The sequence below is a fragment of the Bos mutus genome, chromosome 1 (assembly GCF_027580195.1).
Source record: "Bos mutus isolate GX-2022 chromosome 1, NWIPB_WYAK_1.1, whole genome shotgun sequence".
Lineage (NCBI taxonomy): Eukaryota > Metazoa > Chordata > Mammalia > Artiodactyla > Bovidae > Bos > Bos mutus.
Window position 1 is genome coordinate 90,857,037 of NC_091617.1, and position 15,810 is coordinate 90,872,846.

At 37.7% G+C, this 15,810-nt stretch overlaps 1 protein-coding gene across 9 annotated transcripts in view; it reads right to left on the reverse strand.

Moving 5' to 3' along the window:
* The window catches only part of NAALADL2 (N-acetylated alpha-linked acidic dipeptidase like 2), a 1,605,389-nt gene that overhangs the window by 596,740 nt on the left and 992,839 nt on the right, over positions 1–15,810 (reverse strand). For all 9 annotated transcript variants that reach the window (XM_070373006.1, XM_070373026.1, XM_070373016.1 and 6 more), the window contains one exon: positions 11,035–11,185. In XM_070373006.1, coding sequence (XP_070229107.1) covers positions 11,035–11,185 — 151 coding nt within the window. The remainder of the gene's footprint in view (positions 1–11,034; positions 11,186–15,810) is intronic.

Genomic DNA, 15,810 nt, shown 5'->3' on the forward strand with positions numbered 1-15,810 from the left:
AGTCAATTTAGATTATACATTGTAGCAAAGTGCATCAACATTTTTGTTTAAAAAAAAAATGTACTTAAACCTACATAAAATTGTGGCATGCTTCCCAGAAATAAAAGGGAATGAAATACTAATAACTGCAACCATAAATAAATATCACAGACATTATATTGAGCAAAAGAATCTGTACACAATAGAATATATACTTCATGTTTCCATTTATATGAATTTTTAAAATTCTGTACCAATCTTGAGACTGGTGGTTAGCTAGGTTTGGTGATGAAGAGTTACTCTGAAGTGACCCAGAGGACTTTTGGAAATGATGGGAATGTTCTTATACTAAATAGGTATGGAAAGTACATGGCTGTATTCTTTTGCCCATTAAGATGTATCTGTTTCAATTTATAAAAATTTTATCTGAAAAAATATGGTTATAAGGAGTGTGAGGGGATATACAGACAAAACAAAAATGTTAGTATAATTGATGAAACTGGTTGAGATATACGGGAGGTTCATTTTACTATTCTCTTTATTTTGTATATATTAAAAAAAGAGAGACAGAGTTCGAAATAACAATGTGGGAAGATACATCCTCTCAGATACACATCAACTCTACAACGACATGAGGAATAAATCTTATGAAAAGGGACCTGAACACTGGGTGTACGAAGACTCCACAACAAAGTGTAAAAGGACAGTTTTAAGATGAGTAGAGATACAATTTCATCAAGCAGAAAAAAATCATTTCAGAAAACCACAATTGGGAAGAATCACAAACAACTGGATCTTTAACCCAAGAAACAGGGATCAAGCTCCATATTAACCCTCCCAACCCTGAGATCCTGCACAGGAGAAAAAAGCCCACAAAATATCTATCTGGCTTTGAAAACCAATGAGAAGTATGTGCAAGAAAGCTACAGAACCCTCAGTTCAGTTCAGTTGCTCAGTCGTGTCTGACTTTTTCCGACCCCATGAACTGCAGCACGCCAGGCCTCTCTGTCCATCACCAACTCCTGAAGTTCACACAAACTCACATTCATCAGGTTGGTGATGCCATCCAGCCATCTCATCCTCTGTCATCCCCTTCTCCTCCTGCCTCCAATCCCTCGCAGCATCAGAGTCTTTTCCAATGAGTCAACTTTTTGCATGAGGTGGCAAAGTATTGGAGTTTCAGCTTTAGCATCATTCCTTCCAAAGAATGCCCAGGACTGATCTCCTTTAGGATGGACTGGTTGGATCTCCTTGCAGTCCAAGGGACTCTCTAGAGTCTTCTCCAACACCATAGCTCAAAAGCATCAATTCTTCGGCGCTCAGCTCTCTTCACAGTCCAACTCTCACATCCATACATGACCACTGGAAAAACCGTAGCCTTGACTAGATGGACCATTGTTGGCAAACTAATGTCTCTGCTTTTGAATATGCTATCTAGGTTGGTCATAACTTTCCTTCCAAGGAGTAAGCGTCTTTTAATTTTATGGCTGCAATCACCATGTGCAGTGATTTTGGAGCCCCCAAAAATAGTCAGTCACTGTTTCCACTGTTTCCCCATCTATTTGCCATGAAGTGATGGGACCGGATGCCATGATCTTACTTTTCTGAATGTTGAGCTTTAAGCCAACTTTTTCACTCTCCTCTTTCACTTTCATCAAGAGGCTCTTTAGTTCTTCTTCACTTTCTGCCATAAGGTTGATGTCATCTGCATATCTGAGTTTATTGGTATTTCTCTCAATAATCTTAATTCCAGCTTGTGTTTCTTCCAGCCCAGCGTTTCTCATGATGTACTCTGCATAGAGGTTAAATAAGCAGGGTGACAATATACAGCCTTGACCTACTCCTTTTCCTACTTGGAACCAGTCTGTTGTTCCATGCCCAGTTCTAACTGTTGCTTCCTGACCTGCATACACATTTCTCAAGAGGCAGGTCAGGTGGTCTGGTGTTCCCATCTCTTTCATAATTTTGCACAGTTTATTGTGATCCACACAGTCAAAGGCCCAGGGAATGAAAAACAGAAACCTAGGGAATGAAAAACCTTTTGTTAAAGGGCTTGTCCACAGACTAACTTGATCTGAAAATCAGCACCAAACACATGAACTATAGGTAAAGGGGACCCACTTCCTAATCCTGAATTTTATGTCAGGGAGGAGGAAACTAGGTGGGATGCTCCCTGGGGACTGAGATACTGATGGAGACCATTTTGTGATCCCAGACTACTTTGATAATGTCAGCATTGAAAAGCAGTATTTTGGAATTCTCTCCATAAACTGTTAGAGACAGTGGGCATGGACCCACTGAGAGTCCTTTCTCTCCCAGCACCTAAGTCAGACCTCAGAAAAAATCTATGGAAGAGTCCTCTTCACCAGTGTCCCACAGAAGCCACAAGACCCTCAGCTATTCCAAGGGCAAATCCCACATAAAAGCATCTCATAGCAGCCACCACTGGGCTCCACCAAAGGAGGAAGATGCAGAGTCCACATAGGTGACACTCCTTGATATCTGGCTCTGGAGTTGTTTGTCTGAGGCAGGATTGTATGTCTGAGCCTCACAGTATCTCATAAATAAGACCACTCCTTTAAGACTGGGAGAGATAGTTAACCCAATCTATAAAAATAGAGAATTAGACAAATTGAGGAGAAAGAGGATTATGTTCAAACTGAAAGAACAAAACAAAAATCTCAGAAAAGAACTAAAAGCAACAGAGGTAAGCAATCTGCTGATAAAGATTTAAAAGTAATTGTCAAGAATGATGCTTCACTGAATGTGGAAAAACAATGACTGAACAGAATGAAAGCCTCAACAAAGAGACAGAGAATATAAGAAGGTATCAAGAGAAGGTATAACAGACCAGAAGAGTTCACTAGAGGGATTAAACACTAGAGAGGACAGATCACTCAGCTGGAAGACAAAACAATGGAACTCAGTCAGAGCTGCAAAATGAAAGAAGAAATTTAAAAAAAGAAAATAGGGACTTTTGAAACAACAATGATCAGGATAATATTTATATTATTATTGGGGTCCCAGAAAGAAAAGTGAGAAAAAGAGCCAGAAATATTATTTAGGGAAATAGTGGCTGAAAATTCTCTAATCCAGGGAAGAAAACAGACATCAGGTCCAGAAAGCCCAGTTCAGTTCAGTTCAGTCGCTCAGTTGTGTCTGACTCTTTGCGACCCCATGAATCGCAGCACACCAGGCCTCCCTGTCCATCACCAACTCCCGAAGTTCACCCAAACTCATGTGCATCGAGTCGGTGATGCCATCCAGCCATCTCATTCTCTGTTGTCCCCCTTCTCCTCCTGCCCCCAATCCTCCCCAGCATCAGGGTCTTTTCCAATGAGTCAACTCTTTGCAGAGTTGCAAATAGCATGAATCAAAAAAGATACGTATGAAGATACAATTAAAATTGTAAAAGTTAAGGATAAAGAGAAACTTCTAAAAGCAGCAAGAGAACACAACTTGATGCTTACAAGGGAAATCCCATAAGAATATTTGTAGATTTTTCAGTAAGAACCTTACATGCTAGAAGGAAGTGGTGTGCTATATCCATCATGCAGAAAGAGAAAAAACTTTCAACCCCAAATTCTCTACCCAGCAAAGTTAACATTCAGAATTAAAGGAGAGATCAAGGCTGTACCAGCTAAGCAAAAACTAAAGGATTTCATCACCACTAAACTGGTCCTGCAAGAAATATTAAAGGGATTTCTTTAAGTTCAAAGGAAATGGCATTAGTTAATATGAAAATATATGAAAGAAAAAAAAATACCTTATTGGAAAAGGTAAATATATAGCAAAGTTCATAAAATAATTGTTAATAAGGTAGATATAAGAATTACAAGAAAAAAAGTAGTAAAATTAGCTAAAATTACAATAATTAAAAGACATAAAATAAAGATGTAAAATGTATCATCAAAAATATAAAATGTGTATGTGCTGGGGAAAGAGTAGAAAGGCAAAGTTTTGAAATGTGTTTAAATTTAAGTTGCTACCAACTTAAAATAAGCAACACTCACAAGAATGTTATATGTAAATTTCACAGTAACCCAAGGAGGTCAAAAAATTATTGCAAGTATACACAGGAAAATGAGAAAGACATCTAAATATAACATTAAAGAAAGAATCCAATACACAAGGAAAGAGAGAAAAAGAAAAAAGATAACAGAATCACAATAAATACATGTGTGTGTGTGTGTGTGTGTGTATTCTTAGTCATGTCTGACTCTTTGTGACCCCAAGGACTATAGCCTGCCAGGCTCCTCTGTCCATGGGGATTTTCCAGGCAAGAATACTAGAGAGGGTTGCCATGTCCTACTCCAGGGGATTTTCCCATACCAGGGATCAAACCCAGGTTTCCCACATTGAAGGCAGATTCTTTACCGTCTGAGCCAGCAGGGGAATCCAAGAATACTGGAGTGGGTAGCCTGTTCCCTTCTTCAGGGGATCTTCCTATTCCAGGAATTGAACTGCAGTTTCCTGCATTGCAGATGGATTCTTTACTAGTTGAGCTACCAGGGAATCCCCAAAAAGTACATACCCATCAGCAATTACTTAAAATGCAAACAAACTAAAGGAACTAATCAAAAGACGGAATGGAAAAATGGATAAAAAACAGGACCCATCTATTTGCTACCAACAAAAGACTCACTTTATAAGAAAGGACCCACCCAGACAGAAAATGAAGGAATGGAAAAAGTATATTTCATGCACATAGAAATTAAAAGAAAACTGCAGTAGCTATTTTCACATTAGACAAAAATAGACTTTAAAGCAAAGACTGTAAGCAATGACATAGAAGAGCATTACATGATAATACAAAGGTAAATCCAGCAAAAAAAATACTGAAACCCAACAGAAGAGCAACATTCAGAAAACTAAGATAGTGGCATCTGGTCCCATCACTTCATGGCAGATAGATGAGGAAACAATGGAAACAGTGACAGACTTTATTTTTTTTTTTTGGGGTGGGGGGTCCAAAATCATTGCAAATGGTGACTGCAGCCATGAAATTAAAAGACACTTGCTCCTTGGAAGAAAAGCTATAACCAATGTAGATAGCATATTAAAAAGCAGAGACATTACTTGGCTAACAAAGATCTGTGCAGTCAAACTAGCATTTTTCCAGTAGTCATGCATGGATGTGAGAGTTGGACTATAAAGAAAGCTGAGCACCAAATAATTGATGCCTTTGAACTGTGGTGTTGGAGAAGACTCTTGAGAGTCCCTTGGACAGCAAGGAGATCCAACCAGTCAATCTTAAGGGAAATCAGCCCTGAATATTCATTGGAGGGACTGATGATAAAGCTGAAACTCCAATACTTTGGCCACCTGATGTGAAGAATGAACTCATTGGAATAGACTCAGATGCTGAAAAAGATTGAAGGTGGGAAGAGAAAGTTATGACAGAGGATGAGATCATTGGATGGCATCACTGATTCAATGGAAATACATTTGAGTAAATTCTAGGAGTTGGTGATGGACAGGGAAGCCTGGCATGCTGTAGTCCATGGGGTCACAAAGAGTCAGACATGACTGAGCAACTGAACTGAACTGAAGAGAAGAGCACCAAGATACAAAAGAAAGTATTTTTGATCTTAAAGGGAAAATTTTAAAGCAGAACAATAATAATAGGGGACTTTAACCCCCTACCTACCTCAATGAATATACTATCCAGACCAAAAAAAAAAAAATGTGAAAACATTAAATTTAAATAATACATTAGATAAGATGAACTTAATAGATATAGAGCATTCCATCCAAAAGCAAAAGAATACACATTCTTCTTAAGTACACATGGAACATTTTCTCAGATAGATCACATGTTGGGTCACAACTGCATTTCAATAAACCGAAGAAAAACTTCCTCCAACTGTAATGGTATAAAGCGGTCTTTGAAAAAAGCAAAAAAAAAAAAAAAAATCTAGAGGCAAATGAAAATAGAAATACAACATACCAAAATCTATGGAATTCAACAAAAAATTGTTCTAAAAGGGAAGTTCATAATAATTCAGGCTTCCATCAAGAAACAACTACAAAAATACCAAATAAACAATCTAACTTTATACCTAAAGGAACTAGAAAAAGAATAAATGAAGCCCACAATTAACAGAAAGAAGAGAATAATAAAGATCAGACAGAAGTAAATCAAAGAGAGACAAAAAATAAAGTGGGAAAGATCAATGAGACTAAGAGCTGGTGATTAGAAAAGATAAAATCTACAAACCTTTAGCTAGACTAACTAAAAAAAAAAAAGAGAGAGAGAAAGAAAAGAAAGAGGATACAAATAAATAAAATTTAAAAATGAAAGAGAAGTTATAAATGTAACCACATAAATTTGAAGGATAAAATGAGACTACTACCAATAATTAAATACCAACAGTTTGACAACCATGGATAAATTCCTAGAAACAAAAAATCTTCCAAGAAGGAAAAATAAAGAAACAGGAAATCTGAACAGAAATTACCAACAAGGAGACTGAGACACAAATTAGAAAATCTCACAACAAACAAAAGCTGAGGCCCAGAGAGACGGCTTCTTTGGCAAACTCTACAAAACACTCAAAGAAGATTTAATACTTATTCTTCTCTCAATATTAACACAAAATATTCAAAGATGACTTAATACTTTTCTTCCAAAAATTGAGGAGGAAAACATTCCAAAGCATTTACAAGGCCAATATTTCCCTAATACTAAAACCAGCCAAGGACACCACAAAAATGAAACATACATGCCACTATCTTCAATATCTACAGATACAAAAATCTTCAACAAATTATTAGCAAATCAAATCCAACAAAACATTAAGAGTATGTACATCTTGATCAAGTGGGATTTATTTCAGGGAAGCAAGGGTGATTCAACATATACGGAAAACCCATGTAATACATCACGTTAACAAAATGAAGAATCAGAATTATAAGATCATCTCAACAGATGCAGAAAAAGCATTTGACAAAATACAACCCTCTTTTAACTGCCAATAAAGTGGGTATAGAGAGAATATACCTCAAATAGTAAAGGCCATGTATGACAAATACACAGCTAATAACACTCACTCATGAAAAATTAAAAGAGTTTTTCCCCTAAAATCAGGAACAGGGATGCCCACTCTTGCCACTTTTATTCAACATAGTACTGAAAATACTAGCTACAGCAATTAAGCAAGAAAAGAAATAAAATTCTCTCAAATCTGAACTGAAAAAGAAAACTGTCTTATAATATAATGAAATATAATGTCATCTGCAGATGACATTGTATTATACATAGAAAATCCTAAATACCCTACCAGAAAGATGTGAGAATTAAAAAATAAATTCACTAAATTTACATGTTACAAAATCAATATACAGAAAGCTGTGATATTTCTATACATTAATAATGAACTACCAGAAACAGAATTAAGAAAACAATCTTTTACAATTCAGTTCAGTTCAGACTCTCAGTTGTGTCCAACTCTTTATAACGCCATGGACTGCAGCACGCCAGGCCTGCCTGTCCATCACCAACTCCCAGAGCTTACTCAAACTCATGTCCATCGAGTCAGTGATGCCATCTAACAACTCATCCTCTGTCGTCCCCTTCCCCTCTGGCCTTCAATCTTTCCTAGCATCAGAGTCTATTCTAATGAGTCAGTTCTTGATATCAGGTGGCCCAAGTATTGGAGCTTCAGCTTCAGCATCAGTCCTTCTAATGAATATTTGGACTGATTCCCTTTAGAATGGACTGGTTGGATCTCCTTGTTGTCCAAGGGACTCTCAAGAGTCTTCTCCAACACCACAGTTCAAAAGCATCAATTCTTTGGTGCTCAGATTTCTTTATAGTCCAACTCTCATATCCATACATGACTGCTGGAAAAACCATAGCTCTGACTAGATGGACTTTTTTGGCAAAGTAATGTCTCTGCTTTTTAATATGCTGTCTAGGTTGGTTATAGTTTTTCTTCCAAGGAGCAAGTATCCTTTAATTTCATGGCTTTAGTTGCCATCTGCAGTGATTTTGGAGCCCAAAATAATAAAATCACTCAGTGTTTGCATTGTTTCCCCATCTATTTGCCATGATATGATGGAAACAGATGCCATTATGTTGGTTTTCTGAACGTTGAGTTTTAAGTCAACTTTTTCACTGTCCTCTTTCACCAAGAAGCTCTTTAGTTCTTCTTCGCTTTCTGCCATAAGGGTGGTGTCACCTGCGCATCTGATGTTACTGATATTTCTCCTGGCAATTTTGATTCCAGCTTGTGCTTCATCCAGCCCCATATTTTGCATGATGTATTCTGCATATAATTTAAATAGCAGGGAAACAATATACAGCCTTGACGTACTCCTTTCCCAATCTGGAACCATTTACAATTACAATTTACATCAAAATAATAAAATACTTAGGGAATAAATTTAGCCAAGTATGTGAAGGATTTGTACACTGAAAACTGTAAGACGTTGATGAAATAAGAAGATATAAATTAATGAAAAAATATTCTGTGCTCATAGATTGGAAAAATTAATATTATTAAGATGCCCATACTATGCAAAGCAATCTGCATATTCAATGCAATTTATATCAAAATTCCAATGTCATATCTCACAGAAATAGAACAAACAATTCTAAAACTTCTATGAAAACACACAAAAAAAACCTGAATAGACAAAACAAACTTGAGGAAGAAGTAAAAATTGGAGGTATCATATGTGCTGATTTCAAGCTATACTACTAAGTGATGGCAATCAAAACAGTATGATACTGACAGAAAACCACACGCACAGGTCAATGGAACAGAACTGAGATCTCAGAAATAAACCCATCCATATATGGACAATTAATTTACAACAAAGGATCAAAGAACAAACAATGGGCTAATTATAGTTTCTGTGACAGAGTGGGTAAAACTGAACATTCACCAGCAGAAGAATCTTACACCATATATAAAAATTAACTCAAAATGCATTAAGAACTTGAATATAAAACCTAAACCATAAAATTCTTTAGAGAAAATGTTAGCAGTAAACTCACTAACTTCAGTGAGTTATTATTATGTCTTTTGTTGATCTGCTCCAAAATTAAAAGGAACCAAAAATAAAAATAAACAAAAGGGACCATATTGAACTAAAAAGGTACTGGACATGAAAGAAACCATCATCAAAATGAAAAGGCAACCCACTGAATGGAGATTTTTGCAAATCATATAACTGATAAGGGGTTAATATCCAAAATATATAAATGACCCATGCAACACAACAATACAGAAAACAAACAAATCAAAAATGGCCAGAGAGTCTAAATATTTGCATACATTATTTGCAACATTTTTTTGAGTTGAAGTTATTTCAAATTAAAAATTATTTTAAAAAATCATGCTGAGATTCTCAAGACAATGGCCAGCACTTTGCTAGAGATGACTGAATTCTACATTTATTAAATGACCTAAGTCAAAAATATATAAATAGTAACTGTTGACAATGAGGCAATTTACCAGCTTAAGCAAAGTATTCATCAGCATCTGCTTTTCAGTAGCGCTGTAGAACAGTGCCTTGCAGCAGAGTTAGCTGCTACATGCAACCTCCTGATACTGAGGCACTACAACCCAAGGCAATCAGAGCATTTGCAAATGAGAGGGCTTAACTGACATTTTTGGTGAGGTCTGAGAATTGTAGATGGATATCTATTAATTTTAACTTGAAAATTGCAAGAATGAGAGTGAACTGTACAAACTACAGAACAGTGAGTTCCCAGAGAAAATTCTTACATGGATTATTAAAGGGGTGTTTTAGTAGACAAAGTAGTACTTAACAAACCGAACAAAATTCATAAAATTATAATTCATATTTGATTTAATTTACTTCCTTCTTGGAGAAAGTTATTAATTGGTAAAGTTAATTATATACAAAGGGAAGTTAGACTTAAGAAAGATGCTTTTAGTCTTTTGTTATATCTTGTGGAAAACAAAGAAAATATTGATGGGACACATGGATAATTACATGAATTTTTTATTAGCTTAATTCCTGACTGAAGCATCACAGTTAATGGGTTAGTATTACCCTGGAAGGAGGTTCAAAGAGCTTTTCCTCTGCCAAGCTTGTGCATACAGAATATTTGTCAATGACACATTAGACAGAAGTTCAATGATGCAGTGAGCACCTGCCAAAATCACAGTTGTTTCTCTTTGCCACATGACCCCCACTGTAATAAACACAGCTTGCTGGGAAAGAAAAGGATGTTTGATGCAAAATAGCCACGTCTATGCTGCCAAGTGGCTGGACAAACAAATGAGAGCCCTTCTTTTAGGGAGCCAGAGAATTTAATCATGTCAACTCTAGTCCTATCCAGCATTATTTCCCATAGCTTCAGGGCTTCCCTGATAGCTCAGTTCATAAAGAATCCAGCTGCAATGCAGGAGACCCCAGCGATTCCTGGGCTGGGAAGATCCACTGGAGAAGGGATAGACTACCCACTCCAGTATTCTTGGGCTTCCCTTGTGGCTCAGCTGGTAAAGAATTCACCTGCAATGTGGGAGACCTGGGTTCAATCCCTGGGTTGGGAAGATCCTCTGGAGAAAGGAAAGGCTACCCACTCCAGCAGGTATTTTGGCTTGGAGAATTCCATGAACAAAGAATCAGACACAACTGAGCAACTTTCACTTTCATTTTTCACAGACACCTAACTTGAGCATGTGTAGCCCTAGACTCTGGGCTTCAAGTTATGACAATAACTCCAAAATCATAGATATTTCATGCTTCTAGGTAGATGCATGTGTTTTCCACCTATATGGAGTACTTGTCCCACATGGTGTTAATTTATCTTATCAGTCCATCAATAACACTTAAAATGTTTTCTCTCTGTTTACTATACTGTAAGTTATTGAGACAAAAATCTATTACAGACTTTTTCAAGTTTTATTCTGGGGCAGTCTATAATTTTGAGAAGATAAAACATTTATTTTTTGAAATATGGAATGGTAAGAATTCTTCAACTTTATTATTTTTTAATTACTTTAGGTAACATGTACTTATAAATTGCAACCTTATAATGCTTACAAGAATAATAAGGATTAATAGTAAACTTACCAATACTTGGATAACCGGGTGTAGAAGGGTCTCCTCCTGGATTCAGTGATACCATGAAGGTATTATAGCTAAGATTTGCAGTCTTTGGTAAATCACAAGGATCAATATATAGAAGAACACCTCCAAATCCAGTTTTTTCCAATAAGGAAAGCTAAAAGAAGAGAACAAATTTTTAAAAATATTTTCATATGCATTATTAGTTCATATACTGCCACTTTATAAAGTCACTACAATTAGATGACTCTCTTTACTACTTTTATTTTCTTGTAAAATAGGCACATTTCAGATGTCCTCATTATCAAATCTCAGACAGAGTTATCCTACTGGCTTCTTCCTTTTTCCTCTATTCAACAATATTCAAGCTGCATTCCTATAATGTTTATATTTTATTCCAGTGACTGTATTTAGAATTTCTTCACTTTTCAGTTGTCCACATACATCTAGAAGTTTTCACTTCTGTGAGAGCAACAAAAGATCTACCACAGACAAAGTTCCATTGCAAAAGGAGAACTGTTCTGACTGCTATCGTGTCCTTCCTGAGAGCAGAAGACACCTACAGGACCTTGATATATGTCCTCTAGGACTGAGCCTGTCACACGAGTTGCTAAAATGTTGAAATACTTTCACACTGGCAAACAGCCACTTCCCTGATCCTCCTGAGAGCTCCCACTGTACTAGTCATTCTGGTCTCTGCCCTGGATGTTCCAGCCAGATGTCTAAGACAGAGCAACTAATAGGCATATACAGAACCAAATGAGGTGCCTTCTTCTGAATGGTCAGGTCCTGTTCTGTCTCTATCATTAAATACTTTGAAAATAGCCCGATTACCTCATATGAACATATTTCACTCAAAGGTTCCTCTCTGTTCTTCTTTACTAATAGAAAAGTAAGAATAGGCAGATGAACTTGTCATTCCAGGTTCTCTTGTTTGAACTTGTTAAACTATATTTTTAGGGCAAAGAACTTATTAATCTTTGCATGACTACCATGATTTATACAGTAATGATCATGATTTGCAAGACATGTTTATTTCCCACTAAAGAGGAAAAGTAATTAGGGGGGGCTAGGGAATAATGACTGGTGATAGAAGCAAGGTCCAATGCTGTAAAGAGCAATATTGCATAGGAACCTGGAATGTCAGGTCCATGAATCAAGGCAAATTGGAAGTGGTCAGACAAGAGATGGCAAGAGTGAATGTCGATATTCTAGCAATCAGCGAACTCAAATGGACTGGAATGGGTGAATTTAACTCAGATGACCATTATATCTACTACTACAGGCAGGAATCCCTCAGAAGAAATGGAGTAGCCATCATGGTCAACAAAAGAGTCTGTAATGCAGTACTTGGATGCAATCTCAAAAACGACAGAATGATCTCTGTTCGTTTCCAAGGCAAACCATTCAATATCACAGTAATCCAAGTCTATGCCCCAACCAGTAACGCTGAATAAGCTGAATTTGAACAGTTATATGAAGACCTACAAGACCTTTTAGAACTAACTCCCAAAAAAGATGTCCTTTTCATTATAGGGGACTGGAATGCAAAAGTAAGAAGTCAAGAAACACCTGGAGTAACAGGGAAATTTGGCCTTGGAATACGGAATAAAGCAGGGCAAAGACAGAGTTTTGCCAAGAAAATGCACTGGTCATAGCAAACACCCTCTTCCAACAATACAAGAGAAGACTACACATGGACATCACCAGATGGTCAACACTGAGATTATATTGATTATGTTCTTTGCAGCCAAAGATGGAGAAGCTCTATACAGTCAACAAAAACAAGACCAGGAGCTGACTGTGGCTCAGATCATGAACTCCTGAATTGCCAAATTCAGACTGAAATTGAAGAAAGTAGGGAAAACCACTAGACCATTCAGGTATGACCTAAATCCCTTATGATTATACAGTGGAAGTGAGAAATAGATTTAAGGGCCTAGATCTGATAGAGTGCCTGATGAACTATGGAATGAGGTTCGTGACATTGTATAGGAGACAGGGATAGAGACTATCCCCATGGAAAAGAAATGCAAAAAAGCAAAATGGCTGTCTGGGGAGGCCTTACAAATAGCTGTGAAAAGAAGAGAAGTGAAAAGAAAATGAGAAAAGGAAAGATATAAGCATCTGAATGCAGAATTGAAAAGAATAGCAAGAAGAGATAAGAAAGCCTTCTTCAGTGATCAATGCAAAGAAATAGAGGAAAACAACAGAATGGGAAAGACTAGAGATCTCTTCAAGAAAATTAGAGATACCAAGGGAACATTTCATGCAAAGATGGGCTCGATAAAGGACAGAAATGGTATGGACCTAATGAAGCAGAAGATATTAAGAAAAGGTGGCAAGAATACACAGAAGAACTGTACAAAAAGATCTTCACAACCCAGATAATCATGATGGTGTGATCACCGACCTAGAGCCAGACATCCTGGAATATGAAGTCAAGTGGGCCTTAGAAAGCATCACTATGAACAAAGCTAGTGGAGATGATGGAATTCCAGTGAAGCTATTTCAAATCCTGAAAGATGATGCTGTGAAAGTGCTGCACTCAATATGCCAGCAAATTTGGAAAACTCAGAAGTGGCCACAGGACTGGAAAAGGTCAGTTTTCATTCCAATGCCAAAGAAAGGCAATGCCAAAGAATGCTCAAACTATCACACAATTGCAATCATTTCACACAGTAGTAAAGTAATGCTCAAAAGTCTCCAAGCCAGGCTTCAGCAATACGTGAACTGTGAACTTCCAGATGTTCAAGCTGGTTTTAGAAAAGGAAGAGGAACCAGAGATCAAATTGCCAACATCTGCTGGATCATGGAAAACGCAAAAGAGTTCCAGAAAAACATCTATTTCTGCTTTATTGACTGCCAAAGCCTTTGACTGTGTGGATTACAACAAACTGTGGAAAATTTGACAGAGATGGGAATACCAGACCACCTGACCTGCCTCTTGAGAAATCTGTATGCAGGTCAGGAAGCAACAGTTAGAACTGGACATGAAACAACAGACTGATTCCAAATAGGAAATGGAGTATGTCAAGGGTGTATATTGTCATCCTGCTTATTTAACTTATATGCAGAGTACATCATGAGAAACGCTGGACTGGGAGAAGCACAAGCTGGAATCAAGATTGCCAGGAGAAATATCAATAACCTCAGATATGCAGATGACAACACCCTTATGGCAGAAAGTGAAGAGGAACTCAAAAGCCTCTTGATGAAAGTGAAAGTGGAGAGTGAAAAAGTTGGCTTAAAGCTCAACATTCAGAAAAGGAGGATCATGGCATGCGGTTCCCATCACTTCATGGGAAATAGATGGGGAAACAGTGGAAACAGTGTCAGACTTTATATTTTTGGGCTCCAAAATCACTGCAGATGGTGACTGCAGCCATGAAATTAAGACACTTACTCCTTGGAAGGAAAGTTATGTCCAACCTAAATAGCATATTCAAAACCAGAGACATTACTTTGTCTACAAAGGTCTGTCTAGTCAAGGCTATGGTTTTTCCTGTGGTCATGTATGGATGTGAGAGTTGGACTGTGAAGAAAGCTGAGTGCCGAAGAATTGATGCTTTTGAACTGTGGTGTTGGAGAAGACTCTTGAGAGTCCCTTGGACTGCAAGGAGATCCAACCAGTCCATTCTGAAGGAGATCAACCCTGGGATTTCTTTGGAAGGAATGATGCTAAAGCTGAAACTCCAGTACTTTGGCCACCTCATGCGAAGAGTTGACTCATTGGAAAAGACTCTGATGCTGGGAGGGATTGGGGGCAGGAGGAGAAGGGGATGACAGAGGATGAGATGGCTGGATGGCATCACTGACTCGATGGACGTGAGTCTGAGTGAACTCCGGGAGTTGGTGATGGACAGTGAGGCCTGGCATGCTGCAATTCATGGAGTCGCAAAGAGTCGGACACGACTGAACGACTGAACTGAACTGAGGGAATAATGGAAACTATGACTAAGTCATACTGAGTGTAGACAGTTGCTGCTTATTGTGTGACTCTAATTAACACCTATGTTTCACTTCCCATTTACTGCTTCTTTTGTTTATTGAGTTTTACAGTGGACTAAGCAAGGCTTCTCAGGTGGCTCAGTAGTAAAATAAATAAATAAAAATTGCAGTCCATGGGGTCGCGAAGAGTCGGACATGACTGAGCAACTTCACTTTCACTTTTCACTTTCATGCATTGGAGAAGGAAATGGCAACCCACTCCAGTGTTCTTGCCTGGAGAATCCTGGGGACAGGGGAGCCTGGTGGGCTTCTGTCTGTGGGGTCGCACAGAGTTGGACACAACTGAAGCAAATTATCAGCAGCAGCAGCAGGCAATGCAGGAGACATAGGAGATGTGGGTTCTATCCCTGGATCAGGAATATCCCCTGGAGAAGGGAATGGCAACGCACTCCAGTATTCTTGCTTGGAAAACCCCATGGATAGAGGGTTCCGGTAGGTTATAGTCCATGGAGTTGCAAAGAATCAGACATGACTGAATATGCATGCAAGCAAGGCATCAATTGGGTCTCAAACTCGACTACACCAGGAGGGTAGGAATCATGCTTGTCTTTTGTATGACTGTCTATACACCTTGTATATAGCAGGCATATAGTAGGCATTTAAGACATTAAATAAAAGAACAAATGACACACATGCTGATGCGGCATAACAACCACATAAAGCAAAGAGAGCTCTGAGAAAATATTTGGGATGTACTTCAATTAGAAAAGTAAAACATATGAAGATAGTAGAATTTTAACTACATATAGGAAATAACATGTAGAAAAATAA